Source organism: Geotrypetes seraphini, chromosome 1, assembly GCF_902459505.1.
Source record: "Geotrypetes seraphini chromosome 1, aGeoSer1.1, whole genome shotgun sequence".
Classification (NCBI taxonomy): Eukaryota; Metazoa; Chordata; class Amphibia; order Gymnophiona; family Dermophiidae; genus Geotrypetes; species Geotrypetes seraphini.
Genome location: NC_047084.1, coordinates 63,969,863 through 63,996,900, shown reverse-complemented (window position 1 = coordinate 63,996,900; position 27,038 = coordinate 63,969,863). Strand labels below are relative to the sequence as shown.

General features: G+C 40.2%; 1 protein-coding gene across 3 annotated transcripts in view; it reads right to left on the bottom strand.

The window, feature by feature from the left end:
• Positions 1–27,038, bottom strand: part of DAB2 (DAB adaptor protein 2) — a 163,015-nt gene that overhangs the window by 30,582 nt on the left and 105,395 nt on the right. For 2 of the 3 annotated variants that reach the window (XM_033932363.1, XM_033932371.1), the window contains exons 8-11: positions 26,167–26,220; positions 20,227–20,289; positions 8,133–8,816; positions 374–539 (exon numbers count right to left, since the gene is read on the bottom strand). In XM_033932363.1, the coding sequence (XP_033788254.1) occupies positions 374–539; positions 8,133–8,816; positions 20,227–20,289; positions 26,167–26,220 (967 nt within the window). The remainder of the gene's footprint in view (positions 1–373; positions 540–8,132; positions 8,817–20,226; positions 20,290–26,166; positions 26,221–27,038) is intronic. The other variant, XM_033932381.1, reaches the window with a different exon arrangement.

Here is a 27,038-nt window from a genome sequence, read left to right as displayed (position 1 = left end):
TGAAGCTGTGTGCTAATAATATGGTATTATGTGTTTGTATTGTTTTACTTATAAATGTGATGTTGTTACCTGCATAGATTTCAGATATGCGGGATATATAAATGTTTAAATAAATAAAATAAAATACTATGTTCTGGAGGGAAGGAATGCAAAATTTATCTATTTTTCCCTTCAGTCATCAGCCTCTTTGCTTGGCATGAATAAGTGCCAACCATGCTAGTGATTTTAATATCTGCTGTAATTTTAGTAATGTCTACAGCAAATTGAATTAAGCATAGAAAATTATTTCATACTACAAGTCCTCACCTTAAAAATCACTTTTAAATAAACAATTGCTCTGAAAATAAATGCGATACAATAAAAGTGAACTGACCTAAACCTCCAGGAGGGGACACCGGAGATGGTGCACTTGTTTTGAAGAGATCCAGAGGATTAGTCTGAACTGGTGCACTCTGGGGTGAAGAGGCTGCAGTTGAAGCTGTGTCTGTTGTGCTGGGAGATGCAAAGAGGTCTGAACCAAAGAAATCATTGGTTACAGGCTGGAAGGAAGAAAGAAATGTATTACTAAAATCCTTTGTGATCAGAACTCAAATAAAGTCATTGATCCTTCTTCGGTTGTCAACATTTTGAGTACGTGACTCTTTCTACTGCCATATAGAAGCATGGTGTGAAGGGAAGCGAAAGGCCCTTTATGCTGTTTCGATATTATTCATCATTTGCATTGATCTCAACTGAAGACTACTTCTTCTATCAGGAAATATTGATCAACAAGTACATCAAGAACAAAATGATGTGTAACTCCTCTACATTTTAATGTTGAATATACCCCAATTCACAAAGATGATTAAACATGCAAAAATACACATTGGGGTAATTTTGAAAAGTTTTTATTTTCATGCACAGTGTATTGTCAAACCTTGGTTTGCGAGCATAATTAGTTCCAGAAGCATGCTGGAAATCCAAAGCACTCGTATATCAAAGCGAACTTCCTCATAGGACATAATAGAAACTCAAGACGATTCGTTCCACAACCCGTAAAATTTAATACAAAATACTATACGTACTCGTACTGCAAGACCTCGCTCATTTAGAACAATCACTACACTCCTGCAGCATCAGAGAGAGAAGAACTATCGGCTCAGTTGTGATGATGTGAAGCGTGTAAACTGTATGTACTCATATTGCAAGACTTTGCTTGTTTAGAATAGTCACTACACTCTTGAGTGTCAGAGAGAAGAACCATTGGCTCAGTTGTGATGTGTGTATACTGTATGTACTCGTATTACAAAACATTGCTTGTATATCAAGTTAAAATTTAATCAAATGTTTTGCTTGTCTTGCAAAACACTTACATACCAAGTTACTTGCAATCCAAGGTTTTACTGTACAGTATATGTATATAAAATGTCTCACAAAACTATTGATCATCTATACAGTATATTCACAAAATTATCCCACATCTCATATGCAATGAAACACAGTTTTGTTTGTTTGGGGGGGGGGGGGCAAGAGCTCTGTCCTAGCCCCAGCAGAATCCTGCAGCACGACCTCTCACCAGCTCTCAACTTCCCCCCTTTCCCCAGTGCTATACTTTTAAATCTTCGAGCAGCCGCCGTGCAATGTCAACGAACAGGCCTGCCCCCAGAAGTTGAATAAGAACATAAGATTTGCTGCTGCTGGGTCAGACCAGTGGTCCATCGTGCCCAGCAGTCCGCTCATGTGGTGGCCCTTAGGTGAAGGACCAGTGCCCTATTTGAGTCTAGCCTTACTTACGTATGTTCTGTTCCAGTAGGAACTAATCCAACCTTGTCTTGAATCCCTGAAGGGTGTTTTCCCCTATAACAGCCTCTGGGAGAGCGTTCCAGACCTCCACCACTCTCTGGGCGAAGAATAACTTCCTTATAAGAACATAAGAACATAAGAAAAGACTGCACCTTATCAGACCTGGGGTCCATCCAGTCCGGTGATCCGCACACGCAAGGCTCGGCCAGGCGTACCCTGGCGAATACCTTGATCATTCGTATCCCTCAATGTGTCCTGCAAGAAGATGTGCGTCCAATTTTTCCTTAAATCCTAGAATGGTGGTTTCCTCCACCACCACTTCTGGGAGAGAGTTCCAGGCATTCACCACTCGCTGTGCAAAGCAGAATTTTCTGACATTTGTCCTAGCCGTGTCCCCTCTCAGCTTCAGTCCATGTCCTCTTGTCCGAGTCACATTTGACAATTTGAATAACGCTGTTTCTTGCTCACCATCCTTTCCCCCTGCTGGTGAGGGAGCTTGCTCCATTTTGTCGATTCCTTTCAGTATTTTAAAAGTCTCTATCAGATCCCCTCTCAGTCTTCTCTTTCGAGGGTGAATAATCCCAGTTTTCTGAGGCGATCTTAGTAGCTCAAGGTTTCCATACCTTTTACCAGCTTAGTCGCTCGCCTCTGCACCCTCTCCAATAGTGCCATATCCTTCTTCAGGTATGGAGACCAGTGCTGGACACAGAATTCCAAGTGTGGTCTGACCATTGCTCTATAAAGTGACATTATGACCTCCCTTGATCTACTCGTGATTACCTTCTTTTTCATGCCCAACAACCTGTTTGCTTTCTTTGCCGCCGCTGCGCATTGAGCCGACGGCTTCAGGTTCCTGTCTATCAGTACCCCCAGGTCCTTTACTTGTTCGCTCTTCCCCAGTGTTGTACCTAACAGTTTGTACTCATGCTCCTTGTTTTTCCTGCCAAGGTGCATCACTTTGCATTTTTCTACATTAAAACTCATCTGCCAATTTTCTGCCCATCTCTCAAGTTGGTTCAAATCTCTCTGGAGTTCCTCCTTGTCTATTTGCGACCCAATTGCCCGGCATAGCTTTGTGTCATCTGCAAACTTGATGATAAGACTGGTCGTTTCTTCTTCCAGGTCATTTAAGAAGATATTGAATAAGATAGGCCCAAGAACCGAGCCCTGAGGCACACCGCTAATTACCTGCTTCCAGTCCGAGTACTTCCCATTTATGCCTACTCTCTGTACGGAATCTTTTCCCTTCTAACTTTAGCGAGTGCCTTCTCGTTCTCTTCACCTTGAAGAGGGTGAACAATCTCTCTTTCTTTACTAAGCCAATTCCCTTCAATATCTTGAATGTTTCGATCATATCCCCTCTCAGTCTTCTCTTTTCAAGGGAGAAGAGGCTCAGTTTCTCTAGCCTCTTGTTGTACGGGGCAGGCCTTTTCATTGATGTTGCGCAGGGGCTGCCTGAAGATTTAAAAGCACTGCGCCGGGAGACAGGTGGGAGGGTGGATGGTGACTGCCAATTTTGGGGGAGGCCATGGCCCTGTGGCCTGTTCCGATACCTATGCCACATCTACAGGTACACACCATGACAAGTAGTACGTATTTGTATGCAATTTGGATGCAGGTGTGCATGTGAGAAGAATTTGGACAGAATGTGGGTGCAGTCATAAAGTACACACCTTGGTTAAAAAATGCACTCGTGCATACGTACACTGATGTAAGCATATGCAATAGAATTTTAGTTATTATTACTAGCTAATATTTTAAAGACAGGCGCTTATATGTTTTTATAAAATAAGCTTACAGCAGCCTCCCTTCTTGACCTTCTGAAAAAAAAACAAAACTGTCTGAAATTGAAGAGCCCACAAATAATAATCCCTTCTAGGACAAATAACAATCCCTTCTCCTCCTGCAAGACTAAACACACACCCTAGAAAAATTTAATCTGTTGGTGAAGAATTAAAGTCTACCAAACACCTCTGGACATGCACATAAAAATACATGAAATCAAAGAATGCTGACAGACACTGAAACCCAGAAAAGCATGTGGCCCCAACAGAATATTAAATGAAATGCTCAAAATCACCATTGTACAAATTGAGGAAGCATCAACAAAACTATTTAATCTGAGTTTATTCTCCGATCACTTTCCTAAGACATAGTAATGGGGCTAATTACAGCAATCTATAAACAGGGAGCAAATGCTAACTCAAATAATTACAGAGGGATACAAGTCAATAGTAACATTAACAAACATCTTTAATGTGCTCAACAAACACATATTCCTAATAAACTGCAAAATTATGCATAAAAATCAGACTGGGCTCCTTTCAAAGCACTGAATCACTGACCACATTTTTATATTGCAGAAAATGATCAATAAAATGTAAAAAAAAAATAAAATACATGTTTTACTGGCCCTGAACCAACCTTAAATTACTGCAAATGTGAATTTGAGGGGTGCATACATGCTTTTCTGTATATAGCACAAAAAACCCATACATATGGTAACTGGTACGTATATAAGCAAAGTTGCCCTATCAGACCAATATTTACATCCAGAACCCAAAGTGTGACAAACTTGTCTGTGTAAAGCAGGCAATCCAAAACACAGCACTCAGCCCTAACAAGCTGGACTGCTACAGATTCCTGCACAGAAACTAGAACTGAACAGGAAAACCCAAGAAGCTGGACTTTGCATACAATGCAATACTACAGAATAGAAACAGAAATGCATTTCCTATTGCACTCTGCTAAATACAAAGGGACCATTAGTCAGCTCATATCAGTCAACAATTTTCTTTAAATGCTGACAGCCACAGGTTGAATTATACCCACTCTGTCAAAAATTGCATAGACTAGGGGACACTTGATGAAGGTCCAGGGAAATACTTTTAAAACCAATAGGAGGAAATATTTTTTCACTCAGAGAATAGTTAAGCTCTGGAACGTGTTGTCAGAGGTTGTGGTAAGAGCGGATAGTATAGCTGGTTTTAAGAAAGGTTTGGACAATTTTCTGGAGGAAAAGTCCATAGTCTATTATTGAGAAAGACATGGGGGAAGTCACTGTTTTCGCTGGATTGGTAGCATAGAATTTTGTTACTCTGGGTTTTGGCAAGGTTTTGGCCGGTACTCGTGATCTGGATTGGCTAGTGGGCTTGATGAACCTTTGGTCTGACCCAGTATGGTTGTTCTTATGCTGTTATGTGTGCCAAGTATAGGACAATCAAGCCATCGTAACATCACTGATGAGATTGGCTCTGAGGCACTGTGGAATGAGGCATTATGACATCACAATCTCAGCTCTGGAATGAGGCTCTCATTGGGGTTCCAGAATCTTGCTATTTTTTGAGATGCTATAATGTTGCTACTCTTTGGGTTTTGGCCAGGTACTAGTGACCTGGATTGGCCACCATGAGAACGGGCTACTGGGCTTGATGGACCCAGTAAGACTATTATGTTCTTATTCATTTCATTGCTGGACCTTATCTGGGTACTGACACTGAATATCCAGGTATTCACTCGATTTCCCAAGTTAGCTGGGTTCTGGTAATAAGTTATCCTATTTCCAGAATAAAGTAAGGATCTACCCCAACTCTGCTCTGGCATTAACCTGATTGCTGCGGTGGTTTACTTAGATATCCAGCAACACTTGCTGGGAAAATACCACAGAAAATCCAAGTTTGGCCCAGTTATGAGCAGGAGCAGGAGTTATCCCAGGACAAGCAGGCAGCATATTCTCACATGTGGGTGATGTCATCCACAGAACCCGGCAAGGACTGTCCAAAGTGAACTGCCACTTTAAAATTTAAAAAGATTGTCCGTACCCACATGTGAGAATATCTGGCTGCTGTCCTTGGATAACACCTGCTAGAGGTAAGCAATTGTGCTTTATCTGAGGAGATTTTCTTGCTTTCATAAGCCCTGCTGAAGCCAGAAAGATATCATTGATACACATTTTCCATAGCTAACAGAGAAAATTCAAGACACCCCCCTCCCCCCCAAAACAATGAACAAGAAAACCGGTGCATATTTCCTGGGCAAAGAGAAGAGCATTTATAGCAGCAAAATATGTTGACTCCTGCCACCAAGTAAGAGATAGTTCCTGACTAGGTACAGTGCAGACTAGGAATTGTTCTTAATGACATCTTTCTATATAACTTTAGTATATTACTGTAACTGTAAAAAAACTCGGGGGGTGTCAACTTTCTTCCCTCCCATGGGAGGGTGGGAGGGGGTGGAGCTACTTCTCCCCCATTTGATTGTTGGATGTGTATTAGGTGGGAAGACTTATTTTGTCATATGACGAGATCCCATCTGATCAGCAGGATTTGGATCAGCTGGAGTGTGGGGCCGTGGAGCGCTTCTGAATATTTAAACACTCTCGCTTTCATCTGCAGTTAAACTCAGTTCTCGTGGGAAGCGGTACAGGACCAGGCATGCAGCCTTGTGCACCGCTCTGCTGCAGTGGAAGAGGACTTGAGCCGTGTCAGCCGTCACTGCTTGCAAGGACCAGGAGGGCAGCTGCGTCTAGCGAGGGAGGGCGACAGAATGATGAAAAAGGTAATGAAGGGGGGGGGGGCTGCCCTGTTGAATTAAAAATAGGAAAGGAGCAGGGAGAGGCTGGGCCGGCCTGCCTGCCTGGGAGGGGGGGGGGCCTGCTTGCTTACTTGCTTGCCTGGGGGGGGGTGCCTGGGATGGGGGAGGCCTGTCTGCCTGGGGGAGGGGTTGCCTGGGAGGGGGGAGGGCTGCCTGCCTGCCTGGGAGAGGGGAGGCCTGTTTGCTTGCTTGCCTGGGGAGGCCTTCCTGTGTGCCCTGTCCCTGTCTGCCCTGTCCTGGCCTACCACTAGATCACCAAAGGGGGGATAGGGTACAGAGTCTGGCAGAAAGGGGGGACAGGGTGCAAAGCTTGGCAAAGAGTGTGGGGTTGGGTGCAGAGCCTGGCAGAATTTGGTTCAGAAAGGTTTTTTTCTTGTTTTCCTCCTCTAAATCTAGGATGGGTCTTATGGTCAGATGCATCTTATGGAGCGAAAAATATGGTAACTTGAAGAAAGATACAGCATTGTGGCTGAAATGTCAGTTTCAACCTGACAAGATGCAGCGAGACCTGGAAACCTGCTACAAGCACAATGCTAGCTGCGGAAACCCTGAGAACAAAATTATTTAAATCTGTGCTTTTATAAACACAAACTTACAATATACTCCCTTCTAGACCTCCTGATCTAGGCTACCTGTTGTAAAATTATACTTATTGCTAATAACTAGATCCTTTAAAAAATTCAAGTGACTTACAGTAAAATAAGGTTTATGTTTCCACATTAACCCTTAATGTACCCTATTTGGAGAGGAGTGATAAAAATATTTTTTACATGTAATATTTTTTAGTAAAACCTTACATCTAGTCTAGTTCTGGTCAGTTACTATTTTTGAATCTATTACAGAGTGCAGTGTCCTTTGCATGCAGACCATGGCGTGTCTTGGGCCTAAGAGTTCCAATAGGAATGTTGACAGTGAACAAATTAAATTAACCCACTTACCAGTATATCTGGCCTACGGCAGCATTAAAATAGGGAAAACGTGTATTTAGTGAGAATCAGATATACAATTGAGCATGCACATGCAGCAGAAAATGGGGTGAAGTCTGCAGGAAATGTTATAGGGTGAAAGAGGTAGGTTGTTAAAAAGAAGACACAATTTTTCCTCCTGATATCCAAGGTCACAGTCTGGAATTCAGTGAACTGCTCCACATGGGTAGAACAGGACCATGGAAAAGCTCCGAATATTGGATCCTGACAACAGAAAGCAATTCAACGAGGCTCAAAAATGACAAACAAAGGGGTATTTGTCTGGCTGCCCAGCGTTTGACTATACCTGATGACAAGGCTCCGGCGGGGGGAAGGGGGGGTGGGAATCATTTTTCAGCACCAGCTGTTATGTTCTTTCAATAGCAAAAACATGCGTCGGTATCCAGTACTAGCATGCACAGTAATCCAAAGCTGGCATCACTGTATTAGTACATTAAGCAGGCTTGAAATATATACCTCTCCCAATCCAAGGTTAGGCTCCCTAATTAAATAACAACAAAGTTCTGATTTAAAACAGCTACATTATGTGGCCTGAGACTGTGCTGTAGTATGTATGGGAGAAAATTTGTGGTTCTACTCTGAGAAGATGAGCAGAGCTTGGGCAGTTTTAATGAAATTTAGTAAATAAGCACCAGTGTGCCTTATTATTTACTTTTATAAGTGAACTTTAAATACTATCATCTTTCCTCAGGAAAAAAAAAATATATATATTTTTCTCAGCATTATATTGTGTTCTGTTTAAAAGCACGATAAAAAAAAGTAGTTGTTCACCTTCACTCTTCTGCCTCGTCCTGGCTTGGTGTTTTGTGGAGGAGGACTAATAGTTATGGAGTCTCGTGGCAATGTCTGGTTAGGGTCTCCTTTGTGACTGGAGTTACTTTCCGAGTCTTGTTTCACTGCACTTGGCAGACTTTGTCCTTTGGCAGAGTTTTCCACAAATGGGTTTTGTGAGGATTTGATTGGAAAACCGTTCTGCACATTTTCATGACCCCCATTCTGAGTCCTGGCTGAAGGTTGCATTGTGTTGCCTTCGAAAGCCCACTGGCCTGTCTTTGCATCTTGTTTCCCATTTCGGTGAGAAATCTGGTCAAACTGTTGCCCCAAATAGTCAGCATGTCCGTTTATAGCGCCATTACTCACGGAACCGTTCAAGAAATGAGTTAAATTTTCTTTGTTTTGATTTGTGGTTTGCAAACAATCAAAGGAGGGTGATTTGGTCAATTTGTCAGGTGTTCTGAAAGGATCATCTCTGAAGGGGTCTGGGTTGGGGGTAGGAAAGAAGCTTAGTTTGGCAGAGAAGGAATTTTCAGGCAAGAAAGAGGATTGTGGCTTTGGTCTAGGAAGTGAGGAAGAAGCGGTGATGATGCCATTCTCTAAGAAGGGATTTCCCTTTATGCAATTCTGATTGGTGTCGATTTCAGTGTTCAGATCCACTAACAGGATATCTTTACTTTCCTATTAATTTGGATAGAAAGAAAAGGGATACATGATTAATTAAAGAAAACAAATTGAGCTATTCAACATATTCATTCTCGTAGCGCATGCAAATTTATAAGAATCACACCTCTACATGATTGAAAAATGGAGCTTTTACTGCATTTTTAAGATGTAAGAAAAGCAGAAATTTCTTGGAAGAATGATGCCATTTAAGGATTATCATATAATACAAGCTGTATTTATCAGCTGGATAATTCTTGGATTCTTCACAGGTTGTGATATCCATTATCGACATGAAAACTGCATCAAAACTAACTATATCTGAACTTCGAAAAACAGAGATCTTTTCCCCATCTGTGACCAACTATTAAAAGGAAGGGTAGGGGGTTGGGGGAGGGGGTTTGATTGCAGTTTTGTATTGTCCTGGGAATGCTGTCGTTTCACTTGTTCCATTTATTGTACTTCTGTTTATGCTATGATGGTATCCCTTTTTGCTGTGTACTTAATAAAAATTTTCAATTACATTAAAAAAAAGGTATGAAAAATCAATCAATATCTAACACAATTTTGGCACTATGTAACACAATTTTTGTTTCTGGGCAGTAAGGGCCTGATTCTCAAAATGGTGCTGCTAGTTAGGCGGTGGTAAGGTGACTACTGTTGCCTAACTAAATTGGTGTAATTGGTTTAATCAGCGCAGTAACTGACTGTGCCAATCAAAAACCAATGAAAACTGTAAAAAAAAAAAATAAAAAAAAGTAGATGCAAACAGGTGCCTCCTCAAATGGCACCAGAATCGCAGCTAGAGAGGCGCCTAAGGGCATCGTAGGCGTGGTTTGCACTGGAAATGCCCTTAGGCGCCTCTCTAGTTGCAATTCATGTGAAAGGTAGGCGCTGGAAAAGTAGCTCTTGAAAACTCTGGCCTACATTTCCGCTGCCTAACTTTCATGGTGGCTGCTAGTCTAGAAATAGCGTCATTGCATGACTGACATGTGACCGACGCCACTTGGGGAGGCACCAGCCGACTATGGCACCATTTGTAGAATCTGCAATTTCCTAATTGCTAATGCTTAAAAAGTATTTAAAAAGGCCCATATTCTCTAAACCAGTGGTCTCCAACCCTGTCCTGGAGGACAACCAGGTCAGTTGGGTTTTTGGGACAGCCCTAATGAATATGCACGGGGTAGATTTGCATGCATGTCACCTCAATTATATGCAAATCTACCTCATGCATATTCATTAGGGCTATCCCAAAAACCTGACTGGCCTGGTGGTCCTCCAAGACAAGGTTGGAGACCACTGCTCTAAAAGGTGCCTTAACTTAGGTGCCGGTAGGTGCCCTACTGGCACCTAAGTCCAAAATGCAACACAACCAAAGAAAAAGGAAGACCCAAAAATCCACCGAAGAATCAATCCAACGATAAAAACAAAAAACTGTGGATGCTGATGTCCTACACGGTCCGTGTTGTTATGGTTTTATTGTGAAAGGATGTATAATAAATCATTTTCAGAACATCAGCATCTACAGTTTTTTGTTATTACCTAAGTCCAAAATGCCATTTCAAAGAGGACTTAAAAGAAAATTCAAGGCACCTACTGGCGGCTAACAAAGGCACTGGAATCGCACCTCTGGAGGCTTCATGGCACCTAACACCACTGTAGGCGTGGCAGATGCCTGAAACGGCGCTGGGTACCATAAAGCACCTAGGTGTAACTTACGGGTAGGTGCCAGAAATGTAGGCCTTGAAAACCCTGGCCTACATTTTTGGTACTTACCTTTGCTGGAGGCATGATTCTCTAACAGTGCTGTCGTGTGATCGACACGCAATTGACAGCCACCGACAACAACACTGTTTAGAGAATCCAAGCCAAAATGGCTGTTATTTCTATAAAACATTGCTTTTGTGACCAGGATAGTCAAATTTTGTATGTTACTCCTCTCCTTTATAAAGCTCATTGGTTGCCGGTAGAACATAGAATCACATACAAAATTATTTTACTAACCTTTAAAACAGTCAACCAGAATTTATCAATAACTTTCTTATTCCCTTTAGTTCCTTCTAAGACTCTAAAATCCTCTTCTAAAAATCTTTTATCTGTTCCATCTCTGAAGTTTATCAACACAATGAGGTCTACTATTTTCTCTGTCAGCGCTCCATCTCTTTGGAATAATATTCCGGTCCACTTACGGGAAGAATCAACTCTTCACCATTTTAAAACAAAATTAAAAACATTTCTTTTCTTGATGCTTTAGAGACCTAAATGCCCTTTTTAGGGCTACATAGTTTTATTCTACTTTTAGATACCCTCCCTTTTGTTCTTTCCCTATATGTTCTCTTTCTTACTTGATAAATTGTAGTTCTATCCTTCTTCCCTCTTTTGTTCCTGTTTGTTTTTGTATTGTTTTTAAATGTTTTACATAATGATTATTGTTTTAAAGGATGTATAGTTACCCCATATATATTTTTAACATAATGTTCACTGCCTAGAAGGCCAATTGGGCAGTTTATAAAATTTTTAAATAAACTTGAAACAAGTCATAAAAAGCAACACTTGAATCACAATTAGGATGCATTTATATTGAAGTTATACAAAGATGATCACAGAAGATTTAGAAGTAAGCAGTTTTTCAAGATTTGTAATTATATTGTAAGACATTTCACGAATTAGCCCTCAGATGTAGACTCCCATTCTGTTCTCGTTATAATGTCCTTGATAGCAGCGTTTGAAGTCAAGTATATCCTGGTAGAAATGCTCACCTTGCTCCTCTGAGTATGTTCCCATGTTCTCCTTGAATGTCTCAAGAAAAGCATCAAGGACATGGACTTTGAGAGACATCCTACAACCCATTTTACTGTAATTCTTCACCAGATTCTCCACCAACCCCATGTAGTTTTTCGACCTTGTGATTGCCCAAGAAGCCCCGAACCACTGTGACAGAGCTGTTCCAAGCCACTTTCACTTTCCTAGTTAGCTTCTTGGGAAATTCCTTCTACTCCAGGACCTTCCTTATCTGTGGTCCGATGAAGGCACCAGCTTTGACCTTTACCTCAGACAAATTAGGGAAGATGTCTTGAAGGTATTTGAAGGCTGCCAGCTCCTTATCTAGAGCCTTGACAAATTGTTTTATTGGGCCCAATTTGATGTGCATCAGCACCTTCTGAGGTTCCACCAGTGGTTCCCATTTGATGTTGTTTCTCCTCACAGATAACTTGGGCCACTCTGGACAGTCCCGCCTTTGGTAGTGCGCCTTTGTGTCTCTACTCTCCCAATGGCAGAAATAGCAGGGAAGCTTGGTAAAACTGCCTTGGAGACTCACTAGGAATGCCTCCATTTTGAAGTCTAAGATGACCTCCCAGCCGTACGCATCATACTTCAAGATGCCTAGTAAATTCTTGATGCTGTTGTAATCATCTTTGAGGTGCACTGAGTGAGCTAATGGAAGAGATGGGTATATGTGCCCGTTATGGAGCAGCATGGCTTTGATGCTCCTGGATGAGCTGTCAATGAAGAGATGTCACTCTTTTGTGTTACAGGCGATTCCAATTTACTCAAACAGACTGGTCACATTGTGGAAGAAGCAGACCCCATCTTGATAAGTGAAAAAGGTGGAAAAAGCTTGGTGATGCTTCCTCTGATCTGTGACTTGCATACTTTCATCCAACAGGTTCCACTGCTTGAGCCTAGACATCAAAACGGTCCCTAAGTTTACTCAGCTTGGAATCAATATGGAATGTTCTGCAAAAAAGGTAAATTTCAAAATATCAATGCCCTGGTCACAAAAGCAAAGTTTGAGGGGAATGATAGCTATTTTTTATACTTTTGTGGCATAAGCAATTAAGTAAAAACACTTATTACCCAGGAACAAAATAAATAAAATGTTGTTACCTAGTGTCATGTTTTATGCAGGCTATAGGACAAAGTAAGCCTGCTATACTGATTGTAGCTTTTTCTACACTGCAGACTGGATTTTCTAGTTCTGCCTATAGATTGCTTGGTTGGCTATATCGAATCTTAGCATGGCAAAAATTCTGAAAGTTGTCCAATTATTTTAGGCATTCTGCTAAGGTCTCTGTCTTGAGGAGATAATTGGATGTAGTCAGATGAAGGCATTTCCACTAATTAAGGAGTAGCTTTAGTGATGTGAGATATCTTGAAGGGGCCTTGCTACATACTACCTTGTCAGAGAAGCTAATTCTCACAGAGATGATCCAGATACTTTGTTATATTGTATGGCTAGATACCTCTTTCCTGAATGTTGCTCTCCTTAGGTATATAGGGTTAAGGGTTTGCCAGAGATCCAGGGATTCCTACCAGAACCATGCCCCATATGGGGTTAAGGGCTGCCAAGTAGAAAGTATTGTTGTTTGTTGCCTTCTGAATTATTGTATTGAAAGTATTGTTATGTATGTTATCCTCTGAACCATTGTGAATGTTTTAAATTGTAAACTGCTTAGTTATAGGCGGTTAAGAAATTTTAGAAATAAATAGTAAATAAATCCCTATCAAAGTCCTGTTTCTAGGAAACCACCTGCTGCCTATTTAGCCTCAACCATAATGACATAAAAATACATTTGAAATAGTCCAACCAGACCCTACATGGTCCGTGTAGTTAGGGTTTTATTGTACTTTCAAATATTTTCAAAATAATACTTTCAATCCACTAAATGTAATGTAATGTAATGTAATTTATTTCTTATATACCGCTACATCCGTTAGGTTCTAAGCTCAATCCGCTAAATCCACTAAATTGTTCCTTCGTATGGCTGTGGCATCTTACTCTTTCATCCAGGTAGCTTAGCCAGATGGCAAATTTTGGATGGGTTGAAAAATGGGTAGGCATAAAGGCCCTGATTCTATAAAAGATGTCTACAGTTAAGAGTCTAGATCGGTATGTCTACCCAATCTAGATGCCTAACTTAATATTTTTTTATTGGCTTAATCACCACTGATAATTGTCAGCACCATTAAAAAACAATAAAAATTTTAATTTACCAGTAGATGCCCACCATATTGAGGTAGACATCTACACCAAGGTGCCTACATGTCAAGTATTTGTGATTAAGGGCAGTTTTGGGGTAGAGTTTGGATGTGAATTGACTTAGGTGCCCTACGTTTGGTGCACTCATTTAGGTCAAGAAAACCATGGCCTAAATGACAGTGTGCCAAAGTATTCAACGCCTTCCAGTGCCTAAGAATACTTAGGCATCTAGTGGTTGATTGCCAGCCATGCCAAACGGCTTCTAGGAATTAAACACTATTTATAGAAAAGCAGGGCCAAAGTGTCCTCTTGCCTCTCCAAGAGCTCCCAACTCTAAATATAAATATCTGAGCTCCAGTATCTGAATACCTCCTCTAAAGGTGCCTAGACCTCATGTTGCCAAGCTTGGGAGTCCGTGACAGCATTTCTGAGCCACCAATGCCAGGGGACTAGCATATGCTCGGTTTTCATGCACATATGAAAACTGAACATAAGCAGGGTGCCAGGACCAGCAGCTTAGGAATCATTTTGTGGATATATTTTTGAAGAATGAGCTTGATTATCCGTCTTCTTGCAAATTGAAGATCCCGTGATGCAGTGATATAGTGAAACATGGTACTATGTCGGGGAAGTATAAGGATGAACAGACCTTATCGCTTTTGCTGGGAAGAAGTGTAATTTGAAAAAAAACAAGAATTTTCAAACTATGGGCCTGTTTTACGAAGCTGTCCTAGCGGTTGCGCTGCGGTAACGGCCCTGAAGCCCATAGAGATTTAAAGGGCTTCGGGGCCGTTGCCACTCGGCAGCCGCTAGTGTGGTTTTGTAAAACAGTGGGTATGTTTCCTAGAACAATAATAACCTGAATATATAAATATACTATTGGAATTTTTTGAAAATTTTAGAGACTGCATAAATTATGGATTATACTCATATAATAAATTGGACTTATGAAGATCTGAGCGAGTGAATTTTTCTGATGGTCCATATAAAAATATTTAGAATACCTATGAGAGGTTCTTCTAATACTCATATAATAAATTGGACTTATGAAGATCTGAGCGAGTGAATTTTTCTGATGGTCCATATAAAAATATTTAGAATACCTATGAGAGGTTCTTCTAATACAATTGTGATAACTAATATGGCAACATTGCTGGTTGTTCTTCAGTCAGAAGACGACAAGCTTAAGAGCTTATTTTCCTAAAAAGAATTGTTTATTTTGTGGCCTGGTTGTTTCTAGGCCATTCCAATTAAGAAGGAAAGCTATCTTGCAATTAAAACCAAAGGTGTTGGCAATTGGAGCTATTTTTTTTTCCTACATTCTCATGCTTGGTAAAATAATAGCCGTTATGATTTTTGGGATTCCCTGCAGTTAGAGAACTTCCTGCCTGGGAAACTGATTTCACTATTTCATAATTCTTCTTGGACTGAAATAGATAGTTTTGGATAATTATTGATGCCTGTGTTTGAATGATATTCTCTTTTTTTGGTCTTAATTGACTTTCCTTCTCCTAAGAATTACATTCCATTTTTTGTATTTGTTTAATATTTGTTTGTATAATTCTCTTTTCCTGTGTTAATTAGTACATTGACTTCCATTATGAGCTTTAACAAGCTCTAATTGAAAAAATATAAAAATTAACTGGGAAATAGGCACCTATCTTCTTAGGCACAATTCTATAAAAGATAGGGGCCTATCGTGTGGCACCTAGTGGCACTTAATACCAAAGTAGGCGTGTTTAAAGATGGGGAAAGACTTAGGCGTTGCCAAGCGTGATTCTCTAAAGGATCTAGGCACCTATAATGTAGGCCTTTAGAACTCTGGCTTATATTACAGGCGCATAAGTTTTAAGTTAGATGCCACTAAGGGCTCCTTTTACTAAGTTGCACTAGCTGTTTTAGCGCGCGCGCTAGACGCTAATGCCACCATTGAGCTGGTGTTAGTTTTTACGCATAGCGCGGGGGCAGCACGCGCTAAAAACGCTAGCACACCTTAGTAAAAGGAGCCCCAAGTGCGATTCTGTAATGGGTGCCTAAGTGTAACTTAACTTTAGGCACCTATCTTTTTAGGCGCCAATTACAGAATCCAGCCCTTTATGTGTCAGCCCCAGGATGGTCATATTTAAAAAGTATTTATTCAGGTAAAGTGTTGTCTGAAGTGCTGCTACCACGAGGCGTCCCACAGGGATCAGCTTTATCCACCACCTTGCTTAATGTATATTTATGCTCTTTAGGAAAACTGCTGGATGAGATGGGCATCTCTTATAAAATATATGCTGATGACATTCAGTTTTTTTTTTTTCTCCCAAGATTCAGGAATTGGGGGAGAAATTAACCTTTGAGTTAAATGATGCTTATATGTATAAGATCAATGAGTGGATGCATGGTAATGGATTTACATTGAATATTGCCAAAACAGAAATAATGATTGGAGGGGGGGGGGGGGAATCTGAATGAACATTTGTGACCTCGAGAAGTTCAATAGCATGAGTGCCTGATTATGATCCGTGAGGAGAATAAGGTGTTATTCTTGATGCAAGATTATCTTTGAAATCACAAGAGGCGAGAGTTGTGCAGCTTGTATATTTTGCTATGTAAAAGTTATCTCAGCTGAAGAATATTTTATCTAGTTGGGATTTTAGAAAGGCGCTACAAACAATGGTTTTGTCAAAGCTTTATTATTGTAATGGCATTTATTTGGGCATGCCTTCGGTCCATATAAAAACATTACAGACTGTTCAAAATTCAGCAGCTAGAATTTTGATGGGTACATCATGTCATGAACACATTTCTCCTATTTTGAAGAAGCTTCATTGGCTGCCAGTTTGCTTCTGTATACAATTTAAAATTCTGAAATTTGTCCAGCAGGGAATCTATGACAATTTACCTGATTATTTGTTAAAGTGTTTGACATTGTATAGGCTGACCAGATCATTGAGGTCTGAAAAATGTTTACTATTGGATATGCGTAAAAGGGAAGAAGTGAGACATGTGAGCACAATGAAGTCTTGCTTTTCTATTGTGGGCCTTGTTTTATGGAATGCATTGTCAGGAGTTTTGAGATTTTGAGATCTGTTGAAGTTTAAAAAATTACTGAACACACATTTCTTTGCTCAAGGCTTTTTATTGATGTAAGAAGGTCATACTTACTTTGTGAGATGGGACTCTTCCTTTTAAATTTCTGTTTTATTTATATTGTTTTGTTTTATATTATTGGGAGATGTTATATGTTATATGTATGTTTATTGTGAGCTGCCTAGGCATTAAGTGGATTATAAATATTTTAAATAAATAGATTCTTTTGAAATTTGCCTTGCTTTCAGTGGTTCATTTCTGGATTATGTTTGAGTCCGTTTTTAGAAATTGTTTTGGTTTGTTTCAGAAATAAATGAATGAAAAATTTGATCAACGCCTTTTTTTCTGCAAACTTAATTCACCAGGAATCTGGAGTAATACTGGGAGTACATTCTGGAATGTATGTGTGTGTGTGGGGGAGGGGGGGTCGTTAAACTAAACAAATGCTCTATCTGGTACATACCAGTTTTAGTCCAACTAGAAGTTTCCATAATGACTCCTGGGATGATCTTAGAGACCTAGGTGGTATATAATGAAGATATCTGCTAAATATTGGGAACTTTGTTGATGTAAAACCTTAAAAATCAAACTGTGCCTTGAACCAGATCCTATATTTTATTGTGATCCAGTATGAGGACTCTGGAATTAGGGTCACAAATGTTGATTTCCTCATAACAGCCATGCAGCAATGTTTTGTATCAACTAGAGTGGCCTGGTTTTTTTTGTTGTTACAATAGTCTGTATGGAAAGTCAAGCGAACATAAATCATAGAGGATAACAGAAAAATAATTTAACTAATGCTAGGGTCCAACTTCAGGGTCAGCGCCCAAGAAAGAGATCTGGGTGTTATTGTAGACAATTCCTAAAACCTTCTACCAATGTGCAGTGGCATCCAAAAAAGAAAACAATATGCTAGGAATGATTAGAAAAGGGATGGTAAACAAGACTAAGAATGTAATAATGCCCCTGTATCGCACCATGGTGTGACCTCACTCTGAGTACTGCATTCAATTACACTAGAAAGTCAGTCTGGTTTTCAGGATATCTATGATGAATATGCATGAGATAGATTTGCATGCAGTCTTTCCATTCTATGCAGATCTATCCCATGCAGATATCCTGAAAACATGGCTGGCTGATTGTGTTCCTAGAACTGAGCTTAGAACCCCTGATCTAGATAAATCCCCAAACCTCTGGCGGTACCTCCCAAAGGCTTGCTGATGCAGAGACATCCATGAAATCTTGGATTGGTTGAGATTTAGCTTAAGTTTATTTCGCTCTAACCACTGTGCCATACTAGGAGTGCATTCTGGAACTGGGGGGTCAAACTAGACAAATTTTCTGTCTGGTATATACCAATTTTAGCCCAACTGGAAGTTTCAATAATGACTCCAGGTATAATGTGAGAAACCTAGGTGGTATATAAGGAATGAAGAAATCTGCCAAGTATTGCCTTATAATTCAAATACAGGGGTCCTTTTACTAAGGCACGCTAATTGATTTAGCGCTGGCTAAAGATTAGCGCACGCTAAATGCTAAGACGCCCCTTATATTCTATGGGTGCCTTAGCATTTAGCGCGTGCTAATCTTTAGCATGCGCTAAATCAATTAGCGTGTGCTACATCAGCAGACAAGAAAGCAAACAGAATACTATAAATTATTAGGAATGGTATAGCTCATGGTTATCTGCAAAAATATGACAGTGAATACCACATTGTTCAGCAATTGCAACACTGGAGCTCTAATGAATGTTGACTAACGGGGAGGAAATTATTGATCTCTCTGTAAGTCCACAAAATTTATTTTGATATCTGTACTTATATCTTGCTACGCGCTCAAGTTCTTTAATGAAACAAACAATAGATAAAATAGACATCAAAACAATAATCATTCATTCTCGAGACAGATATTGTGTGTTTGACACTATTCTAAAAGGTTTGTATTGATCAATCCCTCTAATATGAGATGGTAGACCATTCCATAATTTTGGGGTTTTCCCGCACCAGACATTTTCTTGTGCAAAGCAGCTGATAAGTCTTAGCAAATGGAAGGGAGGGCAGAAGTTCTTCCAAAGAATGCAAATATCAGGAAGGCCAATAAATCAAAACCATAGAAATCAGATAACCTGGAAAGCCATTGAAAATCTAAATGGGATATTCTGAAAATAGAAAAGCTTGGCATTCTAGAAAATATCCATATACAGTAGTAATTTTAATCCATAATAAAAACTAATTTTTTCAGTGTAAACAAAGGAGAGTGAAAAATTGACATCATGTCACTGTAATTTCTCCTGTTCTTTTAAAATTTGATTTGCACATTTTTGTTGTTCTATTGTGACCAATGCAGAAATGTATCAACAAATAGGATATACATATTTTAAACTGATAAAAACATGTAATTATTAAGGGGTTTAGTTATCAATTTGAGCTACCATTAAGTTACCACTAACTCATGCTAGTTCTGGTCCCATTTTATGCAATACAACCTAGTCCAGGGGGTGTCCAACCTTTTGGCATCACTGGGCCGCATTGGCTGAAAAAAATGTTTCTGGGGCCACATAAACATGCAAACGCTGCAGCAAGACACAGGAGGGAGCCGGCAAGACGGTAAACACCCGGGGGCAGCAGAGGAAAACACTGCATCGCCCTTGACCGGGGCCGCACAAAATACTTCACGGGGCCGAATGTGGCCCTTGGGCCGCAGGTTGGACACCCCTGACCTAGTCACTAATAAGCAAGGTTAACAGTAAAATAACACATCTTAATGCTAGCCAAAATTGATAACTTCCTCCATAAGTCTGATATATGGACCAATTACCAAGATAACACTGAGCATCCAAAGTACTTCCATTTAGGAGATAATCTTGAAAACTACACAGAGTGACTGATAAGATAGGTTCTACTTTGGCTATGGTTATAATATTTTGGGCTCCCCAATGGAATGAAATGGCATATTGTATTGTATATGGCCATAGATAATCAGGAGAGCAAGATTTTGAGCTTAGGGATCAAACTATACGTTTGAACTTAGTTATAAAGCTGAGAAGAATCAGAATAGATTCTAATACATGATATAAACATTTTCTCACCTTTGATCAGTTAATTACTCATCCTTAAGACGATGTCTTATTCCTTTCTTAGAACTCTAAAGTATCCCCAGGCCTAACCCCTTTTGGGATATTGATAATGTTACTGTATGAATGACCTTATTAATATGAAACATTTAGGATAGGTTCTCTTCAAGTTCTTTTTTATTCAAAATGAGCAAAACCATCACTCCTTTGACAACTGACACTCTTGGTTTCTAAATAACCTGCCTTGCTTTTTAATGATGAACTTTGGTATGCTAATACAAAAATAGATCTTTACTTACTGTTGGACTATTGAGATCAGGTGGTGTAGACATGTCACCAAACAAATCCATCTGCTCATCACCCTATCAGAATAATGAATGTATATTCAGAAATTGTTTACCTTGAAAACAATTTGCAAAGTATTTGTAATTCTATTTTATCTTGTCTTCCTATCCCAAAAAAGTCATAGTTAATCTGAAGCATAAAGGGGTTCTCTTACTAAGGTGCGCTAGCCGATTTAGTGCGCTCTAAATGCTAACATGTCCAGTATATTCTATGGACGCATTAGTGTTTAGTGCACCTTAGTAAAAGAGAGGGAAAGTTAATTAATTCACTGTGGGAAGCAATTTTGAAAATGATTTCTATTGTAGATGTTCAAAAAAAAGCTGCTGCCTGTTACAAACCGTCCCTCTTTGAAGAAAATATACAAAGCTTTTTTCCACATGTAAAGCATGGTCTACGTACATAAAATGCTTCTTAAAAAAATCACATGCAAACACACACACAAAAGTAGGTGCATTGAAATATTGCACATATTTTTATATGGTACGTAGAGACATTGTTTAGTAGGTGGGGGGAGTTGCAATGCATGCATAATGGTTAGTGCACTAGGCTTAATATCAAGGGGTGCCCAGCTCAAATCCCACTGCTGTTCCTTGTGATCTTGGGCAAGTCACTTAACCCTTCATGGCCTCAGGGACAAAATTAGATTGTGAGTCCTCCAGGGATAGAGTAATGAGCCAGTAGCACCATAATTGGGCACTAAATTATTGGCACTGATTGGCATCTTGCTGGGGGCTGTTATATAAAGGTACATGTGCCACTGCTTGCCATGGATCAGTAGCATGGGTTTTGGCCAGGCACTAGGAACCTTGATTGGCCTACTGGGCTTGATGGACCATTGGTCTCACCTAGTAAGGCTATTCTTAAGTTCTTAATGCGCTCCTGAAAAGGGTTCATGGCCATGGGAGGGGCATAGGCAGGTCAGGGGCATTCACTAAAGAAGTGGGCGGTAGTAGAAAATTGGGGGGGGGGGGGATCTACACATAATTTAACCTCAAGGATTTACACCAGGTTTCAGTTGTGTAAATCTTCATGCCCAAAATTAGGTGTGGATCCCAGTGCTAAGCGCTATTCTATAAATGGCACTCAGCTTGGAGCGTTGTTTAGAGACGTGCTCAGATCTAATTTTTTTTCAGTGCCTAAATTTGGGTACCATTTATTGAATCTTGTCCATTATCCTTTAATATAGCCTGGCTTAGGGTTCCTTTTACAAAGCCGCATTAGTTGTTTGTTTTGGGGGTTTTTTAATCACCTGCCGTGACGGTATTAGCCCCGACACTTATAGAATTCTTATGAGTGTTGGAACTAATACTGTCGTGGCTGTCGATTAAAAAGCCTAATGTGGCTTTGGAAAAGGGGGGTTAGTGCAGTACTATTTGTATAGCTCTATCCCCTGAATCCCTTATTTGGCACATTGAGTTGCATATGTAAATTTGGGCATACATCCAATATTCACACACCGTTTAATTGAATAAAGAGCCAATTAGCACTGATAATTGGCTTCACAAACAATTATCACCATTAATTAGATTTAATTAAAATTTATGTGCATCAATTTAGATGCAGGATCCTTGCCTAAATTTTACATGTGGTGCCAAAAAGGCGGCATGGAAATGGGAGGGTCATGGGTAGATGAGGGGCATTTTTCACAGAAATACATGCAATTATAGAATAAGGGGCATCTGCCCCTAAATTTAGGTGTGAGGATCCACGTTTCCACTGGTGCAAATGACCACACCTAAAGTTAGGCACAGCTCCTGGGCAAAAGCACTATTCTGTAAGCCATACTTAGGTAGTGTTTATCGAAGAGCACTTAAGCATTTTTTTTCGGTGCAAATTTTAGGCGTTATGGGGCCGATTCTGTAAACAGCGCCTAAAAAGTTGTTCCCAGCTGTGTATCAATCACACTTTGGCACCTTTTACAGAATCGTGGCTGGCAGCATTTATGTAAAAATGTAGGTGAGGGCTTTAAAAGCACTTAAGTTTTTGGAGAATCATGTTTAAACATAGTAACATAGTAGATGACGGCAGATAAAGACCCGAATGGTCCATCCAGTCTGCCCAACCTGATTCAATTTAAATTTTTTTTAAATTTTTTCTTCTTAGCTCTTTCTGGGCAAGAATCCAAAGCTCTACCCGGTACTGTGCTTGGGTTCCAACTGCCGAAATCTCCATTAAAACCTACTCAAGCCCATCTACACCCTCCCAGCCATTGAAGCCCTCCCAAGCCCATCCTCCACCAAACGGCCATATACAGACATAGACCGTGCAAGTCTGCCCAGTACTGTTTAGTGGTGCCTAAGTCACGTTCTGCCCAAAAAATGCCCACTTAGGCATTAGGTACCGCTAAGCACCATGCGATAGGCACCTATTTTTTATAGAATCGGATAGGCGCCTATTGCACATTATTATTATTATTATTATTATGCGATTATTGAGCCTTCTCAGAATATTTTGCCAATCAAGTTAGGTGCCCTATATATAATTTCCCTGTAGAAATAGAATTCAGTCCTATATGAATAGTGCTGCATGTTTAGTGTTGCCTCTGGACCCACACTAGATGTATTTCAATGCAGGTACTAAACAGTCATGTTCCATGGTGAGGGGACTCTGACTATAACACATGTAGGGGCAAGACATACACATGATAGCCTATATGGAATTGTTTCTGCATCACTTTCATAATGTTAGAAATTTAAATGTTTACCATGGTGTTATTTTGTGAGATCCACATTAATGTTAATACATTTTTGATACTTTTTAAGATGTCTTTGGGGAGGGGGGCTTGGCAATGCATGTACAACTCTGGTATTGTAAAATGTGTCACAGACTGCATATTTTCCCATTCCATTTTCACAACTTATCTAAAATGGCGCCTACAGTGAAATTAGAAAATGTACAGAGAAGGATGACCAAAATAATTCAAAGGATGGCATGACTCATATGAAGAAAGGCTAAAAGGGTTAGGGGTTTTTCAGCAGAGACAGCTGAGGGGAACAGAGCTGGAACGGAGACAGCTGAGGGGAAAATACAAAAATTCTAGAAAATATGAATAGAGTGGAATAAAATATAGATACAAAATGGGACACATCAGCTAAGTAGTCATTTAAAACAAATCAGAGAAACATTTTTTTCAGTCTGCATAGTTAAACGGTTCATAGTCATAAGCGTGCGAGACAAACGCGCGCCGACATTTCAGAGCGGACAGCTGAGGGCAAGACGTGAGCACGCCACTCTAAAAGCTTCTTTTAAAGCGCTCCGACTGGGGGTGTCCCCCCAGTTTACTTAATAGTGTTGGCGCTGCCGTTGGGGGTGGTTTTGGGGGTTGAAACCTCCCCATTACACAGAAAACTTATTTTTCTCCCAAAATAGGTAAAAAGTTAAGTTTTCTGTATATATGTAGGGGGGGTTTACACCTCCCACCTCCCCAACACGGCAGCGCGAACACTAATAAGTAAAACCCACACCCCCGTCGGAGCCCTTTAAAAGAAGCTTTTAGGGCGGCACGCTCAGTTCTGCGCTCACATGTCCGCTCTGAAATGTTGGCATGCGTTTGTCTCACGTGTTTTTGTCTCGTCACCAGTTAAACTCTGAAATTTGTTGGAATGTAGTAAAAGCAGTTTGTGGAGTCAGCTTTAAAAAAAATGTTCGACAAGTTTCTGGAGGAAAAGCACATGAGACCTCATTAGCGTTACTGAGGTAAACTTATTCCTGGGAAAAGTAGCATGGAATCTTGACATTTAGCTTGACTTGGATTGGCCGCTGTTGGAAGCAGAATACTGGAATTGTGGAAATGTAGTCTGACCCCTATGGCTGGTCTTACATTCTTCAGGACTCCCAAGGTCTGCCAGTAATAATTTTCTTGTCAGGTGTTCTGGGACACTATGTATGAAACATACCATGCTGCATCTGAACCTTGGCATACTTTTCTCTGTATATTTACTCTGGTTGCTGACAGGCTTGATCAAACACATTGCTAAATATGTTCAGTTCCCTAATTCTAGACCTATTCTGTAGCAAATTCCAGGAAATAAATGCCAAGATTCCACAGTACCCTCACAAAGGGCTTTTAAAAAAAAAAAAAAAAAAAAAAAAACACCAAACAACATTCGGTACTATTCTTTTTAATCTAATACCTCTTTTTCTGGCATGGTATCATTCTTGAAATAAAACACCAGCCAGACACAGAAATCTCTGATCAATCTGAACAACTGGTAAAAAGAACAGATTGAGGCAACCCAGCAAATTCTATCAATAGTTTCTATATTTCACAAATGCAGGTCCCAAAAAAACTCCCAAGTGCGATAGTGCTTGAACACTTATTTTTTTATATTTTTGAAAATTATATTTTATAAATTTTGACTTTCCAATAACCCTTCAATGTCCAGTAAACTCAAAAAATCACAGCAATTGCAACATTAACTAGAATAGTGTCCAGAGCAAATGCACTTATCTGCACATAAATTACTGTGAAAAATCCAGTACTGCTATCCAGTGGAAACTGGAGTCTCTTTGCCAGAGAAACTGCCTCAAGGCCAGGACGCTCAGAGGCACGCATTTTGTTAATGATATATTTGGTACTGTCTAATGGTAGAGTTATTTTTTGCATTCGCTTAATTTCATTGTATGACCTCTGACACAGGCAGTTAATGCTGAAACATAGCCTGTGCCTGGTCCACTAATAAAAGTCTGCTTGATTGCCCCATATTTGGTGACAATATCGAATTTATACTGCGCAGAAGAAAGGCCTGGCAATCTACTTCTGTGTTCTGCCATGAAAATTTGATGTTTATCAAGTCGCTAGATCTCGAACACGAGTCGATGGCGACTATCATCAAAATCTATGTACATCACATCTAGCATTCCTCCTACATCCAATTGTTTGGTCACCCAGTCAAATTAATCATATTTATCCAATAAGATCTACCTCTAGTAAAAGCATGCTGCCATTGGTCCTGCAGTGTAATTGATTCCAGAAACCTCATAATCCTCTGCTTTAGAAGCATTTCCACTAATTTACTTATGAAAGAAGTCAGACTAACATGACTGTAATTCCCAACCTCTTTCTTATTTCTGCTTTTATGGTGAGGAACCACATCTGCCCTTCTCTAAAGAAACATTGAAAAAAAATCACGACAGCGAAGCCTTCAAAACTTCAGATGTATCCCATCAAGCCCCCATCACTTTGTCTTCTTTTACTGTAGCTAGCTCTTCATGAGCTAGTCTTCTGAGAATAGGTCCAGGATTATCAAACATTTATTCCTGTTAGTGTTTATTTTCTACAGTCCTACTCCTGGCCTTTCATCCGTGAAAACAGAATAGAAATATTTGTTAAGCAATTCAGCTTAATCCTTAACAGCTTATACCTATTCCTTGCCTTCCCCCTCTAGTCTCACAATGCCACTTCCTCCTATCACTGGCATATTTAAAAAATGTCTTGCCTATTTTTCTTCCCTTTGCATGTTTGGTTTTCTAACTACTTTTCCAGCTTCCTTTAGCTTTGGTGTAGTTGGGCAGGATTTTTATCTCAATACAGAATTGGCATAGTTAGCCAAGATTATTGTCCCAAGGCAGAATTTTGTCACCATAGAATTTTTGTTGTGATAGCTTTCTGCTGCCAGGGTTTGAATGCCACAGGTTGGGACAAGTACGTTAAGTGTAAACATTTTCCAATTCTCTTGTACAATCCTAAATAGTGAACAATGCACAAATAATAAAGCCAAACACAGACTAAAGTAAACATATCACAAACTGAACAAAAAGGAACTCATGCTAACAAAAAAAGAAAGTAATTTTCAATTTATTTCCCCAAATAGGGGCAATCTCACTAGTTACCTACTAGTTTAAATATTTTACACTGTAGAAAACCAAGCCTACATTATTGATCTTTTACATACCAATTTAATTTTGTCAACGTGGTCATCCATAATCAGCAGTGCATCATTACCATTCTGCAATTAATACAAAAAAAGCAATAGGCAAAGGGAATGTACTTATTCAATTATTTTGATTTCTTTTAAGAATTCCTATCCCTTCAGGGGAGATGCTGCTGTTATTTTTGAGTGAACAAATATACTGTATCCATATAAATATAGAAAATGGATTTTCATTTTAAGATATGCATTAGGAAGGAGGCCTAAGACTCCGATTGGCCCAGGAGACTAAGACTCCTCCTATGGAAGGGGCCTTAGGCATTTGAGCCAATCAGGGCCTTAGGCCCCTTCCCGGTACATCCCACAATGCACCGGGAAGGGGAAGGCCTGCCATTTTGTAGTGATAGGTCTGCTGGACTTTCTATTACACAGGTACAGGGATGGTGATGGGGTGGCAGGGAGACTTAGGGGTGCCGGTGGAGCAAATAGGTTTGGGGGAGTGGGGGGGTGTCTGTAGGGAGGGTATTGCCAGTTTGGGGGGTGGGGTTGGGGACTTCTAGGGTGTGGGATTAGCAGGAGGGAGTGGGCATCCCTCCTGCTGGGTGATTTCTTGTGGCAGAGAGGGGAGTTCTGTGGTTCCGACAAGAGGGAGTGGGCATCTCTCCTGTCAGGGGACTTTGTGGGGGGGGGGGGTCCCTGCTGCAGTCGCTCTGCTGATTGCAGCAGGGGTATTCCTGCTTGCAGGGAGGCCTGCTAGCTCAGCTAATCGGGGATTTCCTTGCCGTGATCAGCTGATGGTAAGTGATCCATGATCAGGCATATGTGATTCTATAACCAGTACCTGTGACATGGGTGCGGGTTAGAGAAAAGGTGGGGTTAGGCATCTGTCTCTTAGG